The sequence below is a fragment of the Choristoneura fumiferana genome, chromosome 5 (genome assembly GCF_025370935.1).
Source record: "Choristoneura fumiferana chromosome 5, NRCan_CFum_1, whole genome shotgun sequence".
NCBI lineage: Eukaryota > Metazoa > Arthropoda > Insecta > Lepidoptera > Tortricidae > Choristoneura > Choristoneura fumiferana.
This window is the reverse complement of record NC_133476.1, coordinates 17,558,529-17,578,775: the sequence shown is the minus strand read 5'-3', so window position 1 is coordinate 17,578,775 and position 20,247 is coordinate 17,558,529. Positions and strand designations below refer to the sequence as shown.

Here is a 20,247-nt window from a genome sequence, read left to right as displayed (position 1 = left end):
ATGCTAGTAAAAAATATTAAAACTTAAAGAGACTGTTGTGTACAACTAATATGAATTCAAATAAAAAAAATATAATTGATTGTTTTAATTTAATACCATGCTAATCTAAGGATCCCTAGCAAAGACGTTTTACAATGAATATTGGTTCGATTAAATTTTACGTAGGTTAGGGATGAATTATTGAATGCTTTGATATCCTGTTTTTTTTCGGATGTGCACTACTCTTCTTAATTTTTAAGTACCTGGGCGACCGAGCTCCGCTTGGGCTATAACTCGGTAACCAGTGTTTTTCCAGAGATGAGACCAAGCTAGATCGATTTTTCATTCCCGAAAACCCCTACATACCAAATTTCATCGAAATCGTTGGAGCCGTTTCCACGATTCTGACTATATACTCGTATTTATATATTTACAAAAATTGCTCGTTTAAAGGTATAAGATAAGATCTACATGTGGCTCAAAACCTACTTAACCGGTTAAATTAGGAAAAAATGCATTAATCAGCGCCACTGAAAATCCCAATAACCATAACGAAACATCGTATGGGCCGGGGAAATTCTAAACGTGCCACATTACCATTAATCAAAGATAACCTCGCTAATCCCCTGCAAAAATATTAACAACGACCTTGTGGTCGAGCGAGCACTCAATTACGGGATATCACAGACTTTATAACTGCATTAACGCCTGATAACATTATCAATAGCAATAGATTATTGAATGGGCTAAGATTTATGGGCCATAAACACAGATTGGAGATCACTGGACCACAGTTTTACGATAAGCAATCTACTCTGTATGGGCAGGCCGCGCTCTTTTCGCCTATTTGCAGGCCTTTACATCGCGAGGCACAATATGCATTCCCCGACTTTTTATGTTGGCATAAATCTGTGATGGAAAGCGATAGGGCGACGTGTTGCTCGTAAGTAGCCGTGTAATACATAGTTTGCTGTCGTAAATCGTACATCTTGTATGTAAATCCGGTATTTTATTTTCACGGAGCCATCTATATAGGCCTTATTGCGATTTAGAAGAAAAATTGGTTTCAATTTTATCGTCTCGCACTTCACAGCCTAGATTTTGCTATCGTAAGATTCTTTTACTGACAGACCGGTAAATCTTTCATAGGAGTAATGTTAGGAAAAAGACAAGTTTTAATATTCATATGATTCATATTGTAATGAAAGTAACAATATTCGACTAAGTTCATTTCACCAAAGGAACAAAGTGCACCTTTTTACTTTAGGGAAACTACAATCAATTATGATTCTTATATCATATTCATGTATTCGTTACTCGCTCATTCCACGTAAGAAGACAATTCACTTACGTCGGGTGGGTCATGTGAATCTCCATGATCAGTTCCCTTGGGATCTCGAAATAGTCGGGGTCCTTTCCATTAGCGGACAGGACCAGGGGCAAAATGTCCCAAGCGGTCCTGGGCGGCTTCCATCCCAGTTTTAGGCAAAGCTGCAACAATTACTCAAAGTCAATTGGTGTACTATTTGAATCTGAGCATGGTCTGCTAAATAATGCGGACCGAAAACAAGGATAATGAAGCCCTTGGAGTTCAATTAGCAAGTTTGAAACGAGGTGCTCATCATTTTTAGACACGAGTATAAACAATGTTATAAAATGTAGTCAAGTACTATTACTACTCGTAACTATTTTCAAACTCAAACTCACAACATTTATTGACATAGTTTTTTTTTTATTATATTGCAAGCAACTGATATACTGATATGATATGACTCTATATTGAATGAAAAACCAATTGATGGTCAAAATTATGATGGGTGTTTTAAAATCTATGTTTGTTACTAATGTTAATTCGATAGCAAGTTCTTATATTCACATCTTTTGCAGCAATAGTTCTATTTATACCAGGTGGACCTATAATAATAAATATATGTAGATAAATGGAAATATGTCAAACCAAACAGTGATTTATTTGGAGCAGCAAATGATGGGTGAGATATTGTGTGGTTTCAATAGGATATATTATTGTCGTGTTTTTAAAGGTAGAGTAGGATAACTAATTAAGAACGAACTTTCCTGCTTTATACTAGGTAATCATTCAAATATACAATAACAATTGAGCAATGCAATAGTTTTTCCTCTATATTAAGACAATATACTAGCAAAACAGTAGGGAACTTGTCTACTCTTAATAGGAAAATGTATCATTACTTGTAATTTTTTCATTCTTTTTCCTTTTTATTTTGAAATTAAATTAGAAGAAAACTACTGTGCTCGATACTTCTTCGATGACCCGTTATATTCGAATAGACAATAATTAATAATAAAAAAAACACAGGACAGGTACTTATATAATGAAAAACGAATTATCTATGCATTAAAAAACGCTACGAGTTTAAGTTTTATTACATACCTACCTACACTATGGAAATTACGCATATTCCCTATTAGAGGGTAAAAACAAACTACTAGATCTTCCCTATTATTTACCTTATGTGTGCATTATTCAATTATGGGAGTTTTGAGGTTCTTTTGATTAACAATGTTATTTCCTGTCAAACTTCATATAAATGTAAGAAACAACTTAATAGAGTGAATAATTTTTTATGACCACAAACATCCATTAATTATATGAATTTATATAACACAGTTCAAATGTAAGAATAAAGTTTATAGTAAATATATAATAATACTACTTTGTTTCAAAATAATACTAATACTTATTATTATTATATTATATCTTTAATTAAATTTATGAAATTCACCCAAAGCTTGATGGCTGATTATTTATTTACCCAAATCAGGGTCACCAGGCATATTTGTTTTCTATTTTATCCAAATAATGTTGACATAAAAAGGATCCGTCTGATTTCTTATGAGATGTTTATTAGGATTCGCTAATATATAATATTTATATTTGTGACTTGCGAGAATAAGTGTGATACATACTTAACGACCTGTTGAGCTTGCTTACACAAGAAGGTGGGGTGAACCATCAAGAGTAATGAGATTGCTGATATTATTTGTATGTTCACACAAACGTGTTCTGGGGTCAATAAAGTGTTCACATAATTTGTTTCGTCGCAATTTTGTATAGGTAGATAGTATTTTATTAGGTGTGTTTTAATAAAAAATATTATTTGCTCTAATATCTAAAAACGTCTAGAAACAGCTGTAATATGCTTGATAGCATATTATGTCCCTGGAAATAGCTTTACGAAGATGCAAACATTCAAAATTGAATAAGTGATGTATTATGCCACGATTTGACGTCTACTTTAATTAAGATTGAAAAAAAACTGTTTCAATGTCATCTCATCACAATAGTAGATTGTAATACAAGAGCATAAAACGAGCCATTTTACCCAAGACGTTCTTATAGCCACGTCCTATAAATAGACACGTCGAGGGGAAAATGAGTTTAATGCTCGAGTTTTACACTCCTTTTCACTTCGATGGCGAGGAAATGAAATAGCAACAGTGGAAACAATTGTTCACTCACTATGTACCTTTTATTGTTCACGCATTACTATTATAATACTACATTTTTAGTTTTATTGATATATTTTGATTGATTTTTGTTTTATATAAATTAAAAATTATTTAAAAAAAATATGTAGAAACGTCTTTGTTTGTGACTGTTTACACCTGATTGCCTTGGTCTTAGAAAATATTTTACTTTATGCACTAGAGCATAAAAGTCATTTTATGTCGCCTAGATCCAGCATAAACACGAACTTTACGAGCATGATAAGTGTTTTTTTAAAATCATTTGTGTTATCATGTTCTATTTATATTTATGTTGCCAGTGAGATTTTTAATGCAGTTTCGAGATTTTTCAAAAAAATGAATAGTCATAAACTTCTTTCGGGGCTTCCCATGAAACCATCCCGTGACGTGATTAAATGCGGTCTAATTAAGTAAAGTCACTGTCCTTATTTTATGATTTGTAAGACGAAATGACGTGTACATGTTGATTGTAGCATTAATGATGCTACCTTAACTAGGCTTAAATTGTGAGTTGTTGTTATTTGTCATTCGGGAAAATCTAGGGATAAATAAAGTTAAAACGAATAAGTGCGTATAAAGTATTTGTTACGGAATAGTAAATAGTTAGTTAAATAGAGATGATTTACCATAATACCAAATAAAGTCTATACGTTAGGTAGTCAGTTTGTGAAATAACTGTATCATACCGTGCAATCGTTAATTCACAATTGTTTAAACAACTTGGGATAAAACGAATAAATTTTCATTTCAATTGAGGTGTTAAATAAACTTTTCTTTTTGAAATAAATTGCTTTTTACAGAATCAATTTTGTACCGCATGTTCGATTGATTGCTTTTGGTTTAAGGGTTGTTCAGTTTTTTATATTTCATCATCATCATCATTTCCGGCCTACATGTTTCTCACAGCTGCGCACAACCCAGCCATCCTCTCGGAATAAGATGGCATGCTGTAGTTCTCGAGCGTGCCCTGTGCGGATTGGGAACTTGACTCACACACCATTGAATTGCTTCGCAGATGTATGTAGGTTTCTTTTTTTACACTGTTTTAATTCACCGAAAACTTCTTGATATTTCAAATTAAGTGTGCATCACTTTTATATTCATTATTTTTTAAATTTACATTGTATTTGACACCTATAAAAACTAAGAATATTTTTTTTATTAAATATGCTGTGAAATTGAACAAAGAATTCACCAGCTTGTAACTGAAATTAAGGATTCCTTAATTTGCTTATAAATTTTTGGGACAACATATAAAAAATGTCAAAGGGCACCAAATTTGGTTTTCTTATAAACCTTGCTAGAACTCATTTTTAGTTAAAACTATAAATCATACTTGTACAGGTACTTCCTTTCAGAATTATTTACCTAGTTACCTACTATGAAGTTTTTTTTTTCATTTAAATAAAAGCTTTTGAATGTAGTAGTTAAGAATCGAAAAAACATCAACACGACTTGTACTTGTCGCTCCCAGTTTCAGAGCCAACAGCTTCGCTCTCAAAAAACAGATTGTACAACAAGAGCATAAAACGACCGATTCTACCCGAGATGTTCATATAGCCACCCAAGCCGGTACGGCGAGGGTGGATAGACCCGTCGAGGGGAAAATGGGTTTAATCCTCGAGTTTTACACTTTGCTTTTCATTGCGAGGACATGAAATAGCGACAGTGGAAACAATTGTTCACTTTCTATGTACCTTTTATTTTTCATGCATTATTATTATAAATTTTTTTTTTTAGTTTTATTAATTTATTTTGATGAAATAAGTACCAACTTTTTTCTTTGTGGCTGTTGACGCCTTATTACCTTGGTCTTAGGCGAAGATCTTAGTTTATGCACTAGAGCATAAAAAAACATTTTTCATCACTCTTGCTCGTCAATTATGTTATTCCATGCCTGTATACTAAAGGACAATGGCCTCATTTGTCCCCGCGGGAACTATGGATTTACGTAGGTATAGTTTTTCTCCCCAAGGGAGTTATGACTTTAGTTTTTAAAAGTTAGTAGATACGTCATTTCGGACTTAAGAGGTTTCAAGTCAGCCAACCTTTTATTTACATATTTAAAACTTACCTTACCTTACTTACCCCATAAAATTTGCGACGCTTCATGAAACTGCGTTACTTTTATATTCCAAATTTATCAAATTGTTTTGCAATTACTTTAGTTAATATTTTTTAGCACGTTGGATCAATCTGGCCGTAAGACCATTTGAATTCTAAACTAAACACATATCTTAGCATTATCATGGTAGACGACTCGAAAAAAGTGACAATCAGGGGGGCTACTACGAAATTCAAAAATCGAAGTTCATATTATTTTATAGCGACGGTACGATACGAACTTCGATTTTCGAATTTTGTAGTAGTATGTTTTGGCGGGGAGCCATTATTTTATTTAGTTATTTTCTTAGCGCCTTACTATTGCCGACCTGTGAAGTGTTTGGACACAAATTAATTTATTTTTTTGGATTTTTTTCCTCGCAATGTGATGAAAATCATTGTGTGTATCACGTCACGGGCCGTACTAAGGGGATTACAAACTCGAGTCATTAAAAGCCCTCCGTCTCCGGCGTCGGGCTTTTAATAAACTCTCGTTATAGTAATCCCCTTCTTACGCCCCTCAATGCACAATGTACTATTATATCGCCTAGGTCCAGTATAAACACGAACTTTACGAGCACGAGAAGTGAGAAAGACATTGTTTTTGTCTGCAAACACTTATGGTTCACATCTTTGCACCCCGCTTACCTCGGTAAATTCGCAGTGCATCGGGTCACCAAGCACAGTACCATCGGGCTGCTTATAACCAGCGTAGCTGATCAGTTGACTGTTCCATATTCTGTAGTCGTGCTTTCCGTCCGTACGCTGAGGGAACAGCGTTATGGCAGACCTGGGGATACAATGCGAGTGTGGAATACCAAAATACGAAACAGAATATGTGCTTGTAGCTTTGGCTTACATGATACATTTTGGTTCCAAGACGAAAAAGTGGTTGAGGAAATTTGAAATTGAAGTTGCTACTTGCGATGCTGACCGGATAAAGTTAATGTTTACTCGTAATCCACGTGAGACTTTGTTTTAATTTTTTCCAATGATTTTTGCTTGAGATAATAATTTAAAACATACGATACATACAATGACTCTTTATTGAACATTACATAATTGTTATTTGTATTGTACAACTGGTTTTTTTTTCTAATGTGAGAATTATCATAAAATTTGGCAAAGAAAATTTATAAGGTAGGTACGTAATTTGTATGCAATTTGGTATGTAGATAGATGCTCGTCTTGAATAACGCAAAGACTACTTTTTATTGCGATATTCTCATAGATGGGCGTTTTAAAATTTGGAAAAAAAAATCCTTCCTTCCTTGTTTTAAATTTTGGAAAAATATGGTTTTTCCTACTTAGAATCAAGAGCATAATCGATTTCGATCGTTTATAAAATGTCAGCATTTTTTCAAACAAAATCTTATGAGTCAGTTTTGTCACGCCCTTACTGAGTGTACCTATGCAAAAAAAAGTCGCAAAACTGTCAAATGTTTTGGGGACATTTTTTAAGCTATCGGAATCGATTGTGCTCTTGATTCTGAGTAGGAAAAACCATATTTTTTTCAAAATTTCAAAAAATAGAGAAGGTACACTTTTTTTTTTGAAAACGCCCTCACGGGATAAAATCTGTAAATTTCAACCGCTAGGTTTAGAGACTTGAAAATTGGCGTGGGTGTATATGCAAACGTTAATGATATCCAAAATGTTATTTTCGAGAATTACCATGGGAATTTAGTGAAATTCCAGTATTTCAATTAAACTGATGGATTTAATGGTTTACGCGTGCGGAGCTGCTGGTAAAGTCTAGTTTTAAATATAGTGAGCGGCAAAAACTTTGGTATAGATAGATAAAACGTTTATTTTCTGCAAACACACAATCAAGATTAGATAGGTACAGATACAAAACATCAGTTCAAACTTAAAAGTAAACATTTCATATTGTTTGTGTGCGCTGCAGTAGTAACTACAATCTGGCCGCCAAATGTATGCAGTAATAGGTTACTTTGTATGTAGAGTGGGCAAAATTTTGTGCCACTGAGTATAATATATGATGAAAAAAAAAGTTAGATGCTGGGTTTTTCTAAAGTGCTGTAGATTTGAGGAAATAACGAACCTAATATTTCCTTTGTTCGTGCTGTACTTGATGTGGTTGCAGAGAGCCTCGAACATCCCACTTGTGGTCGTGACTTGTCTGCAGTCGAACACCTGGTAAAGAATCATAGGTATTTTATAAAGTCTCAACAAGCGCTCGATGGTTAAGTCGTCGGGAGTCTTATCGTACTAGAGTTTTTCAGCGAGGTCATTTTTAACGTTTTCTGCAGTCCCACTGATTATCCTTACTGATATTGTAAATACGAAGGTATCCTGCCTTTTCACATAATTATTGTTTGCCGAATGTGTTTCATTTCTCAACTATCAAATTTCTCAGAAACCAAAAATTTTTCTCAGTGTATTTTTTTATGGTTTTATATAGCGCATTAGGTAAGGTTAGGTTTGTTTTATGAAAGTTCCGAAAACATTTGGGAAATGAAAAAGTTGTTAGGTAAGTGAAACATTTGGGAAACAATAATTGTGGGAAACGGCAGAGAATCAAATACGAAAGTGAGTTTGTTTAATTGTTCTGCTTTCAGACTTTAACTGTTGAATTGATCGCCACAAAATTGTATATTATGCATAAATATCAGAAGATCATTATAAATAAAAGCGTACCGCTAGTTCCTAAAAAATGAGTTGGCGCGCGATAAACGAATCCTTCGCGGATGAAGTCACAGGAAGTAGCTAGTTAGAAATAAATGTACTAAAGTTTGTGAGTGCACTCTAAAACAGCTGGAAGGATTTGGATAAGATTACCTATTGTAATAACTTTTAGGTTACTTTTGATCCCGATTTTCTCACGACCTATATACATTGAATGTTTACACGGGTGTTTCCTAAAATGTAAATGAAGATCACGGTGTAAGTTTTGGGCATTCCCATGGTAGTATAATACCAATACCTCGGTTCATCTGCTAAACCTAATAGCGAGTGTAATATTTTACGTTTGCCAAACGAAATAGCAGTCCATAAAAGGTATTACTGAAAAAAATAATTCACTTATGTTTAAGCAGCTTCATACAAAATTGTGACATTTTGACGTTGGAGCGATTTGCGACAAGAAATTCCAACCAAAACCTATTAATGATACTAAAATATTGTTTGCGTTGCATATAATAATGTACCAGCACATATACATATTAAGCTACCGCATATAAAACAACATTGATAACTTCCATTATAAATTAAAACGCCTGATTCGTAGAGTTAGCATTATCACGAAGCGTGTTTTATACTCTACAGTTTTAACCTACAACAAAAAATTTCCTCCGTATCGAAAAACTAAAGGCCAAGTTTTAACGAAGCGTACTTTGATCGTTCGTAAGTCAACTAAGCTCAACGAATACGAAAAGAAATCAAAGGATAATTTTGTGTGCTCCTTTCTCTGAAGTTCCCGTTCGCGGACAAACAACTAACATACGCCTTCAAATGAACTGTGCAGCCAATATTTTATTTGAAAACCATTTTGAAAATGCACTGAATATTTAAAAAATCCTACTGGCATCAAATTTAATAACCATAACTAATAAATTATGATTGGTTATTTGGAGTCTTTTTGTATTTTTTATTTCAACTCCAAATTTGTTACTTTTACGGTGATCCCGTAAAACCATATCGAAAATAAAAACGAGACATGGATGCACAGAAAAACCAGAAAAAAGAACAGCGCTGGGAATCGAACCCAGGTCCTCCGCATTCCGTGCTGCATGCCATATCCCTACACCACCACTGGATACAGTGGACTACAGTGGTAGTGTAGGGGTATGGCACGCCGCACGGAATGCTGAGGACCTGGGTTCGACTCCTAGCGCTGGTCTCTTTTTCTGGATTTACTGTGCATCCATGTCTCAGTTTGTATTTTCGATATGACTAGTAAAGTTAAGCTGGAGAACGCAGTGTTTAGCTCTATATTTAATGAAATATTTGTTTGCTTAAACTTCGTCACAGCCGTCTGTTATATGTGTTTAAGAGTAGGTTGGCAATAAAAAGTGCGAGACTTAATAAGGACCGGGGTTTCTAGCTATGCTCGGAGTTTCTCTACGGGATCGAATGCAGAAATGAGGAGATACGTAGAAGAACGAGGGTCACCGACATAGGGAAGCGAATTAGCTGGTTGAAGTGGCAATGAGCAATTGGGCAGGCCATAAAGCATGGAGAACAGATAGCCGTTGGGGCCAAAAAGCTCTTAGAAAACGAATCGGCAAGCGGCGGACATCCGCCAATGAGATGGACGGATGACCTGGTTAAAGCTGCGGGTTCACGGTGGATGCTGGCCGCTTCTGGAAGTCTTCGGGGGAGGCCTATATCAAACGGTGACGTGTACTATGGCTGATATGGTGATGTGTAAAAAGTGGCGTTTTTATCTTGATTACGTTGTGAAGTTAAGGCGAGTTTTTTCTGTTAACCTAATGTTGGCCAGGCTGATTTAATCTTTAAACAACTGTAAATACACTCGGGAGTGGTTTCAAATTGCTCGGGACAAAGTTAGGTACCTATCCTTGTGGTTTGTTACCGATAGTTCGCTTGTTAGCTACGAATAGGAAGTTTAGTTTGGTAAACAAACTGTATGCCGTTAATTGCGTCTTCGTTCTGTTTTATTTAGTTAATTGTCGTTGTTGAACTAATTAAAATAAAATTACTAGCCTTATTAACTAGTTATGTTTAATAACCGGCAGCGAGGAGTTATGTACGTGCTAATTAATTGTAAATAAACAATCGGTATACTGATATACGTTATAAATGTTAACAATTAAGTTATCTTTGCACGGTCCTCACTGAAAATCAGCGCCACACATTATGCTGAGTGGGGACTTATTTAGCGTCATGTATGTCTTTATCTATTCTATATTTGTTTTATGGCGTTAAATAAATGTATTTTCTTCTTTCTTTCTTTCTTTCACTTTACGCAAAAGTACATAAATTGAGCTTCTAACTAACGATATTTATTTTAATGAATCTAATGCATCGTTTAGCGAAATATACTTAGCGGGAAAAAATCTGGCTCTCAAATGTACGCAGTAATAGGTAATTTTGTATGTAGGTACGGACCAAATTTTGTGCCGCTGAGTATATTTTTGTGTTTCTTCGTGCGTTTGCCATGGTTCCAACAGGGCTGTCGTCACGCAACAAAGCTAAGTTGAATTGTGATCAATCAGACCTATCACAAGCATGAAAAAAATTTGGGGCTTTCAGCTCTATAGTGTCTATCAGGACTTTTATTTATTCGTAGCTCATCAATGATAAATATTTGACGAGTTTGAGGAGCTTGTCGCGTGTTGTTGGTCGTATGAATTACTTAACGAGGTTAACACAATAATATTGTACGTTGGATAAACTAGGAAATGAGACAAATTTTCTTAAGTACATTAGAAGTCGCCATCGTGATCATATTGTACAAAATTATTAGTATTATTTTGTATTACTTAACTTTGAATGTAGCTACGGCAGGTTAAAAAGCTTTCAATCAATGAATGCCTAATATCTATGAAGTCTTAAACAGTGTTAAGCAAAATGAAAGAAATAAAAACATGAACTACAGTATTTAATAATAATTCCCAATAAATATATAATTTACGACTTTCCATATAACTTTGTATGGAATCGACTTGTAATTCTTTTTTCGGCAGTACAATTGTGAATGCTAGGTACGTGTAATGATGAAAATAATTAAAAGTTTTAATTATGTAGTACTAATTCAACCAGTCCAACTTATCATTCTATCTATTTCTTTCTAATCTATTTTTCCGCGTTTCCATCAATCACATCGTAAATCGCGCGCCGAAATAGTCCCCCACGGCACAAATCCATCAAATCGTTCCGATTAACTGGCGCAATCATGAGCGGTAATTACAAAATGTTCGCTATCATGTAGACGACTTAACACAAAGCCCCGTAATGCTTATTTAAGCTTCTAACCGCGACACCCCGGAGATTGAATGAATGGAACAGAATGAATAAATTAATGTCGCTAGGAGCCAATCGACGAAGGCTCTAATTAGAAAAATATTGAGGCTTAAGTCGTTTTAGCAAAAGTTTATATAGGAGGGATTAACGTAAATTTATACGGATTCGTTTTGCACAGATTTTTTTTTTTAACAAAAGTACATTTATTTTTAATTTCATGACACAAACTTGAAGATTGTCATTAAAGCTGTGCTGTACCCGTGAGCAACATTTTCTCTCGCCGCGCCAACGAGCAAAAAGCATCCCGCGATGAAGTCCCGAGCAAAATTGCGGTGTTACATCATGGTTTATTCTGTCACGACATAATATTGTTACTATAAACAAGCAAGCTTAATTATCCCTTGTTTACCGGGTTCCCTTGAAAACACAAAAAAGGGAATGGAAGGCTTCAATTATCCTCGTAGTTAGTCGGGACGGAAAAGGTGTTGAATTGAACAACTATCTGGAGCTGTCAATTGGAATTGACATTGATTTACGAGAAATAGAAACGCAGAAGTATTCACGTTTATGACGAAAAAGAGAGTGTTTATTAGGAGCTACGGAATAAGATATTGATCCTCTAACAACTTTACTATGGGATGCAGTATATGAGGTCGACAAATCAATTGTGTACCTAAATTTCAATTACGTGGGAAAATATTGATCATTATATTTGGCAGTACGACCGTTAAAGGGATTATAATCCAATCAAAGTTTCCCCAAATATTGATAGTACACTTAAACGGAGGTACTGCGGATGTAAAACGATACTGAGTAGAGCATTTATTTTCCGAACCCAGCCGTACCCAAGTATGAACTACTGGATAATTGCCCATGTTTTTTCCAGTTGCAGTGCGAAATGGGAGTTTTCTCATTACGGTCTGCAAATTCATTTAGCCCCTTTGCCCTCGCCACTTGGGCGCCACTAGCTGAGAACAAGGTAAATTGATTTAAGTGTGCCATTTAACATGGTTTGCTTTCATTCTTTAGAATTTTCTTCGACTAGTGAAATATGTTTACTTAGTGGAAATGAACACTATTCGAAGCCATTCAACATTGGTTATCATATCGAAAATACAAACTGAGATATGGATGCACAGAAAAACCAGAAAAAGAGACCAGCGCTGGGAATCGAACCCAGGTCTTCAGCAATCCGTGCTGCGTGCTATATAACCTCTACACCACCGCTGGACAGGAATCTAGACACGAATTTTTCCTATGCATACATATCTCAGGTTGCTTATATCTACTACGCTTCTTAACTACTTACTTGTATGATTTCACGGGATACCCGTAAATACTTTTACAAATTACAATACAAATTTGGAGTTGAAATAAAAAATACAAAAAGACTCCGAAAAACCAATCTTAAGTGGTTATCATATTCTGATTTAGAATTAAGATCAAGATAGGTAGGGTGATGGTACCAGTTATGGACAGGAATCCAAATTTTAAGAAATGGACTCTACTTTTTTTGACTTAAAGTTTAACACTGTTGTTCAGATAATTGATGATCATAAAGAGTAATGTTAGTGAATGGACTTACACATTGAATCTTTGCTGTCCATTACTGGGTATTATTGTGCTTAACATGACCATGATTGATGCCGTCAAAGAGAACTGCAACAAAAGACTGAAAATTCCCGCTGTTTTTGAGGTGATGCGTACCTGTAGCTTGGACCATTGTATCCTTCCTATGCACCGGCTTGCGTTCCTCCAAGCGAGCTTAGCACCGAAGACCAGCTCAGTAGTCGTCAGCTGGTAGGTCCCGGTCTTCTCCACTTCTTCCTGCACTGCGTTCCAACGCGCCTCATGGGCTGGCGTGTTAGCTCTATGAATTAATTAATTAGTAGTGGTGTAGCTATGATAAGTCCACTTTATCGTGCTTTAAGGTAAAGTAAATAACAAAATGTGTGTCACCAATATCATCGAGCTTTGAATTATCACATCACCCCCCCTTTTCGCCATCCATTGATTAAATTTATTTGACGGATAAATGTGATGCCATCTCTGTTTGTTTTGTTCGATTAAACGGAGACGGCATCACATTTATCCGTCAAATAAAATTAATCAATGGGCGGTGAAACAGACCGTAAGATTATATGTGGTGCCTAACTACAACTACAAAGCTACATTCTCTTGTTAACATTTCTGTTTCAACCCTACTCCCATAGATACGCAGCAAGGTAAGAAAAGTCAGTGAGCTGATTAAATGTTGTATAGACTATTTCTGGTTCTAATATTTAATTTGCGAACTTGAATGTAAGTAGCTACCTACATTTCTCGTTTCATCTCCTAAATAGCTATAGAGACGAAAATAGTCAGACAAACTGATGATTGTTGAACAGTTTTGAATCAAAGTAAGTATAGGTATGATATTGCCCAAATATGGTCTTGCGGTGATTTAGGAATTTTATCAACAATAGAATGCATCTCAAGTAATCTCAACGCTTTACTTCCTTTGGACATGTGACGTTTTGCATCATTTTAAAATGAAATGAAAGTTATGATCAGAGAAAGTATCGTAATATCTTTAAAATTAGCTTATTATACATGTATTTTAACTCGTTTATTGTCATTAAACGACTGCAGCTATTATATTAATATAACTGTATATTGTGGCCCTGAAAATGTTCAACTTAATATTGTTTACATTCGCGTTTGGATCTATCTAACATCTGTTTTCACCGTCGTCTTATAAAGTGTGACAGATCAGAGATCTTGTAGTTCTTAAAACGCGCACAATCGAAACTAGCACTTCAACAAGGTTAATGTGTAACAGGTCTAAAAAGAAGCTTAAATTTCGCAAGCGCTGCCAAAATGAGCGCTACAAAACAGTTAAATCTGCTATAAACATTAACTGGCGCAAATCATTATAATCACCTCCGTATAGAAGCAAAATACTGGCCAAGGAAGTCCTTGGCATCGTTGAGCACTTCTTCAGGGTCCCTTGGCTCGTCCCCGCGCCCCGGGATTGCCATCACACTGCCAAGGCACGACTTTTCGTTGCATAATGTTGGCTGAAACAAAATAAAAGACATCTTGAAATATCAGACTGAAGTGATTATACCTATTTATAAAAATTACATTAAAAAAACACTCTCTTGTTACAATTTTTATCTGTTTCAAACTGTAGGCGCATTTTAACATTTCCTTCGACTGATATTGTGAAAAATGTGATCTATAAAATCAATAAATCATTTTTTATATTAAGCTAGTCACAAGTCCCAAGCCTTTGCGCTGACATTTTTGACTGAGTAACATTTTTTCACACTAATATGACGGGTACTATAATATTTCTCCAATCGATCCTTTCTACAGCAACGAAATCATTTCCATTAATAGTTGCAGTTTTGGCGCATCTCTAAAGACCGTTACAGGAGGTATCAAAGCTTTGCCTTTGAGACGGGAAACCTTAAAAATTGCTAAAGTTCATTTTGAAATGAATGACGGATATACTTTAATGGATGCGCCAAAGTGGCATAAATTTTTACCCCGTATTATTGGAACTCCGAAAATGTTTGTCATACATTTTTCTGTATAATACTCACTATGATACTTAGTCACTATTACTACCGATCATAACTCCGAAACATTTAAAACCATAATGGGCAGTTGTCATAAAGATCTCTTGTACTCCTTTTTTGTCATACTTTTTTTAAGCTATTGTTGTTACTCATAAAATCCATTATCATATATTTTTTAAAGAAGACATTTGAGCTATAACTTCACTGTCATAGTTTATGGTCGTCGCTATCGCTTTAGTGAAAAAAATGTGATAAAGTATTTCGATGACAAGCCATCAATGGTCAAAGCAATCACCATCTGTTGGATGTTTTACTACAATTATTTAACCACTATAGATGTAAGTAACAAAGAAAAAAACAATTCGTCAGCAAATCTATTTTATATGAATTTACCTCTCATAGTCTTATAAGTTTATTAGATGTCAGAAATGTAGGTTTTAGGTTAAGTTAAAACTGCGACTCCCTCAAAACCTACTGCTAAACCATAAACTAGGTTAGGTTGGTTAGAACTGCAACCTACAGAACAAACTACTGCCATTATATTACTAGGTTAGGTTAGGTTAGAACTGCGACCACTACAGAACCAAACTGACCAGTGAAAGTAGGATTATCCAATTTAAGTATAATAATCTCATCAATATCATCATCTGGGCCTATCTATATTATTTATTTCCATACATTATTGATATAATTTTATTAAAAATTTCACTCCAGTTCCAACATCGCATTAACGTTTTAAATTAACGTAAAAAAAAGTGTATCGATTGTTAAATGTTATGATTTAACAGTTTATTGAAATTGATGATTATGGATAGAAAGAAAATATTTTGAAAACCAGCATTATGAGTTACAAACATATCTTAGTGACAACGTTATGGATTACGATATTCTGATAAGTGACCATATTTGACTCAGTTGGTAGTAGTACAAATTTATGACAAATTAAAATTATGAAGTAAAACAATTCGGAAGATGATGTTTCTGGCTTCAAATCGGGTAGCAGGAAAAAAATGGAGGATCGATTTATGCGAGTCAATATGGATATACTTTAATAGATAGCCAGTGGATATACATTCTGAATTTCATAGACTATGAAGTATTGCTGGACTCAAATAAATAGTAATCTTTGCACATTAAGGAGTTATAATTAAAAACACTTACACTATCTATGTTTTATTAACAATAAAACCATTATTTTTATCACTAGTTAATATAAATAAATTTAACATCAAGCATTAGCAGTTCTAATTGGCATTAGGCACCGCAAGAAATAAAAACAAAAGCCAATCGCTAGACTTGGAATTCTCATTTTAGTTTTTTTTTTATCAGTGGCCAGCTATAACTCAGTAACCATAGAGGCTCAGCATCAGCATGTTTCAAAAGAGAACTATTTATAACATGGGAACACATCTTTACTATTAGAATACTTACCTTTCTCAACATTATGACAAAATAAACATCTATATCAGATAATCTTTATAGATAATAATTATCTTGTCGCTATTATCAAGCAGTAGGTATAAAGTGAATAATATATAACTAAAAACCTATTCAAATAAAGCTTTTATTTAATCATCGTTTACGAGTTACAACCTGTTTAACTTACAAATAGATTACACAATTTAGCTTCATTACATTCTTACAGATATATGAAAGTAAAATAAAACAATCCAGATATTATAATGTAAAAGGTTTCAGACATTCATAGAGATAAATGCTAATAGATCGACCGGAAGCGTCTTGAAGTAAACAATCAAATTGACTAAGCAATTGCGTCTAGGAACTGGATTGTGTCGTGTATCTACATGATATTGAATTAATAGTGGATATGTTTGTAAATTTCATTGGAAACATTTTTGTATGGATGGATTTATTAAAATTTAACCTAAATTAAGTTTTTCCAATTCTAGAATTTATACGTTGCTTAAAAGATCGTAGATTTTTAATGGTTGACTAACCCTACATTATTGAAGGTATCTTTACAACCAACATCGGTCGGTAAATACTGTGCTCCGTGAGAGGAATTTCAAACGCGCTAACCTGAAGGAAGATAGATAGCCAAAAATACTGGAATACATGGTTATGGCCAGAAGTCAATAGTTGGTGATAAATTTAAGTCCACTTTTTTACTTTAGTCATATTACCTTAGATGAATGATGGGTCTCGAGCGAGCGCGCGAGACCAATCATTCATCTAAGGATATTACAATACTTTATCTTTAATACCTTTAAAACTAAGTAGATTGTTTTCGCTATTCATTGATGGGTAGGCAAATGATGCACTGCTTGACATTGTTATCTCGATCTAACGGACTCCATAATACTGCATACTGACTTAGTATTAAATATATAAAATTCATATATATTCATATTCATATTCATTTACTGCATAATGTTCATTAGTACAATTATTGTAGATCTTAAAGTAAACATGCCAGTAGGTACATGATACCCTGTCAGGGAACTGCAATTTTTTTACATTCAAAATTTAAATATATCGCAAAAGACAGCGAAGTAACCGTCTTTAACCCTTTAGATCTATTTATAAAGTAAAAGTACTTAAATATTAAATTATAAAGCAAACATTAAATCACGAGCCGACATTCAATTTCCTATATTCCGGTATCCGATATACATAGTATCCTACAAAGTTAGAAGACTACGCGTTCACGCTCGATCTGTTCGAGAAACAGCCCACGGGTAGGAAATAAAATATTCTTACAAGTGCAACTAGTTAAAAGTTCAAGTGAATATATACATACGTGTCTACTATTTGATTATGAGTTTAGAGTTATTCAATACACGTTGCGGTTAAAAATTGGATGAAATATAAAAATAGGCTTCCTAACAACGATTTTTATAGCCCCCGACGCAAAAAAAAGAGAGGTCTTGTGAATGTCTGTGCTCTTAAATGGGTGGACCGATTTGAATGCGGTTTTTTTAATTTCAAATCATTTTTCTAGCGATATTCTTAGAATGTTCATCAAAATCGGCTTAGCCGTTTTTGAATATTGAACTTTGAAGCGACAAAGTCGGGGGTTTTCCAACTTTTTCTTGGTTAAGGTTATGTCTGCTACGTTGCCGCACCATATTCTTGGCCATGCCTTGGGAAGCAAAGGATGATACGAGTTACTTTAACGCCACAAATTCATGTCATGGCGGACAAACTATCACAGAAGCTCAAGCTATAGCGAAATTGCTATATCTACTTATGAGTATATTTCTCAAAAAGTTTGTCCCGTCATGAAATTGACAAGAAATCAGTTTTGTCAAGAAATTATGAACCCTAAGGAGAGATCATAAAACATAAACAACATTAAATGTCGACCAGACGGTCTAGTGGTTAGAGAACCTGACTACGAAGCTTGAGGTTCCGGGTTCGATTCCCGTGTCGGGGCAGATATTTGTATGAAAAATACGAATGTTTGTTCTCGGGTCTTGGGTGTTTAATATGTATTTAAGTTTGTATCTAAATCTATATAATTATATTTTTATCCGTTGCTTCAAAATTACACTTATCGAAGAAGATAAATACATAACAAGCAATATAAAGTTTTAAGTTTCTGCAGAGCTCTTACTAAACTGAGGCCGTATTGCCTAACGTTTTTCTAACGCTCGCGATCGCATACAAAAAACTGTCATTTGATAGCAATCGCGAGCTTCAGAAACGTTAGTACGGCCTCGGATTATGTTGAGACGTCAAATAACTGCGACGTGACGTTTAAAAAGAAATACAGAAGTGAAAAAGTAAAGGATTTTTTTTAAGCAGCGGATGATTTGCGGTCACATGACTGGCGAAACAAATAAACACTGACTTCATTCAAAGTAACATATAAATAATTTTTAGCATCCGTGAAACTCTCGTACTTATTGATAATGTATTGTTTGTTTTTCTCTAGTAATTATTTTAAATAGTAAATATCGGCACCAGTTTATACGTGTCCCTCGGTATTACGCGATACTTAAGACAACTAAGTTCTTTATGATTTGGCTATGCAGGTAAATGTTGACGTTCGGAACACACAAACCGGAGGGGTAATAAAATCAGAAACACTGTCACGCTTGTTGAATGATATCGGTTTAACGAACGTAAAAACACAAACATTAAGATACTGAAAACGCTAAGCGTAGGTACCTACTTACTTACAATCACGTGTCAAGATGAGTAACCCGAGCTAGCAAAGATACTTCGAAAATATTGTAACGATGCGAATGAGTTCTTTAAATAAAATGTGTTAGACATACGTTTTACAAAATATAGACCAAGATTACCTACTTATTATAATACGCTTCCGATATTTCGCAACTAACAGCATCACGATTGCAGGTACCCTTACATCCTTTATCATAACGCTGAAATATATCTGGTATATTATAAATTTACCATAAATCTTTAAAGCAAAAAAAAAATTTATTATGCGATATTTTTGATTGTGTCTTTTCTTTGGATAGTTTCCAGCCAATATTAGTGTCAATTTTAAGCGCGTGTGAGGCTGGCCAAATTGAAAACCATGAAAAGAACATTAGTTTGACGACTCCAAATCGTACACTTTACATTCACAAGAAAGCAACTTTTCTCTCCTCCTCTGTATTAAAAATATTTATTCTTTTACTTATTTATTGATCGCTCTTATATGAAAAAAGATTGCTCTACCTAATTTTGCTCCAATTCACATTTTTTAAAAGATAAATAATATTGAAATGGATTAAATGTTTGTTTGCTTAAACACAAGTACACAAGTATCAATAAGTTACAATATCCCTCAAATGTATTTCTACTTCAATTAAATAATTCACTTTTTTGTACCGTACTCGTATCTAGACAACTATGTCCATGTTAGTTTGAACAATTAATTTACTCAGTGGCCAGTTATTTCTTTTGTAAACGAAATATTATTTATACGAAAAAATCTCGTAAACGCGAGCATTTCAAGTACAAACCAAAGACGTAACTTTGCCATACTTGTAAGCTATTTATATAGGTGGAATATATTTTATTAATTAAAGTTCACTCTTAAACACTATCTTAAAGTTTTTACGCTGATTGGTGGACCGAATTAGCAAGTAAAGATTTATTGGGCCCTGATCAACTCTTTAGGCAAATTTGGAAGTTCAACCATTAAACCCGGAAAATTTAAAAG

The 20,247-nt window shown here is 34.4% G+C and overlaps 1 protein-coding gene across 12 annotated transcripts in view; it reads right to left on the bottom strand.

The window, feature by feature from the left end:
- The window catches only part of Nos (Nitric oxide synthase), a 163,195-nt gene that overhangs the window by 9,494 nt on the left and 133,454 nt on the right, over positions 1–20,247 (bottom strand). For 11 of the 12 annotated variants that reach the window (XM_074088189.1, XM_074088191.1, XM_074088192.1 and 8 more), the window contains 5 exons: positions 14,464–14,600; positions 13,249–13,411; positions 7,658–7,749; positions 6,241–6,382; positions 1,331–1,470 (listed from right to left, as the gene is read on the bottom strand). In XM_074088189.1, coding sequence (XP_073944290.1) covers positions 1,331–1,470; positions 6,241–6,382; positions 7,658–7,749; positions 13,249–13,411; positions 14,464–14,600 — 674 coding nt within the window. Of the gene's footprint in view, positions 1–1,330; positions 1,471–6,240; positions 6,383–7,657; positions 7,750–13,248; positions 13,412–14,463; positions 14,601–16,268; positions 16,287–20,247 lie in introns of those variants that run through there. The other variant, XM_074088193.1, reaches the window with a different exon arrangement.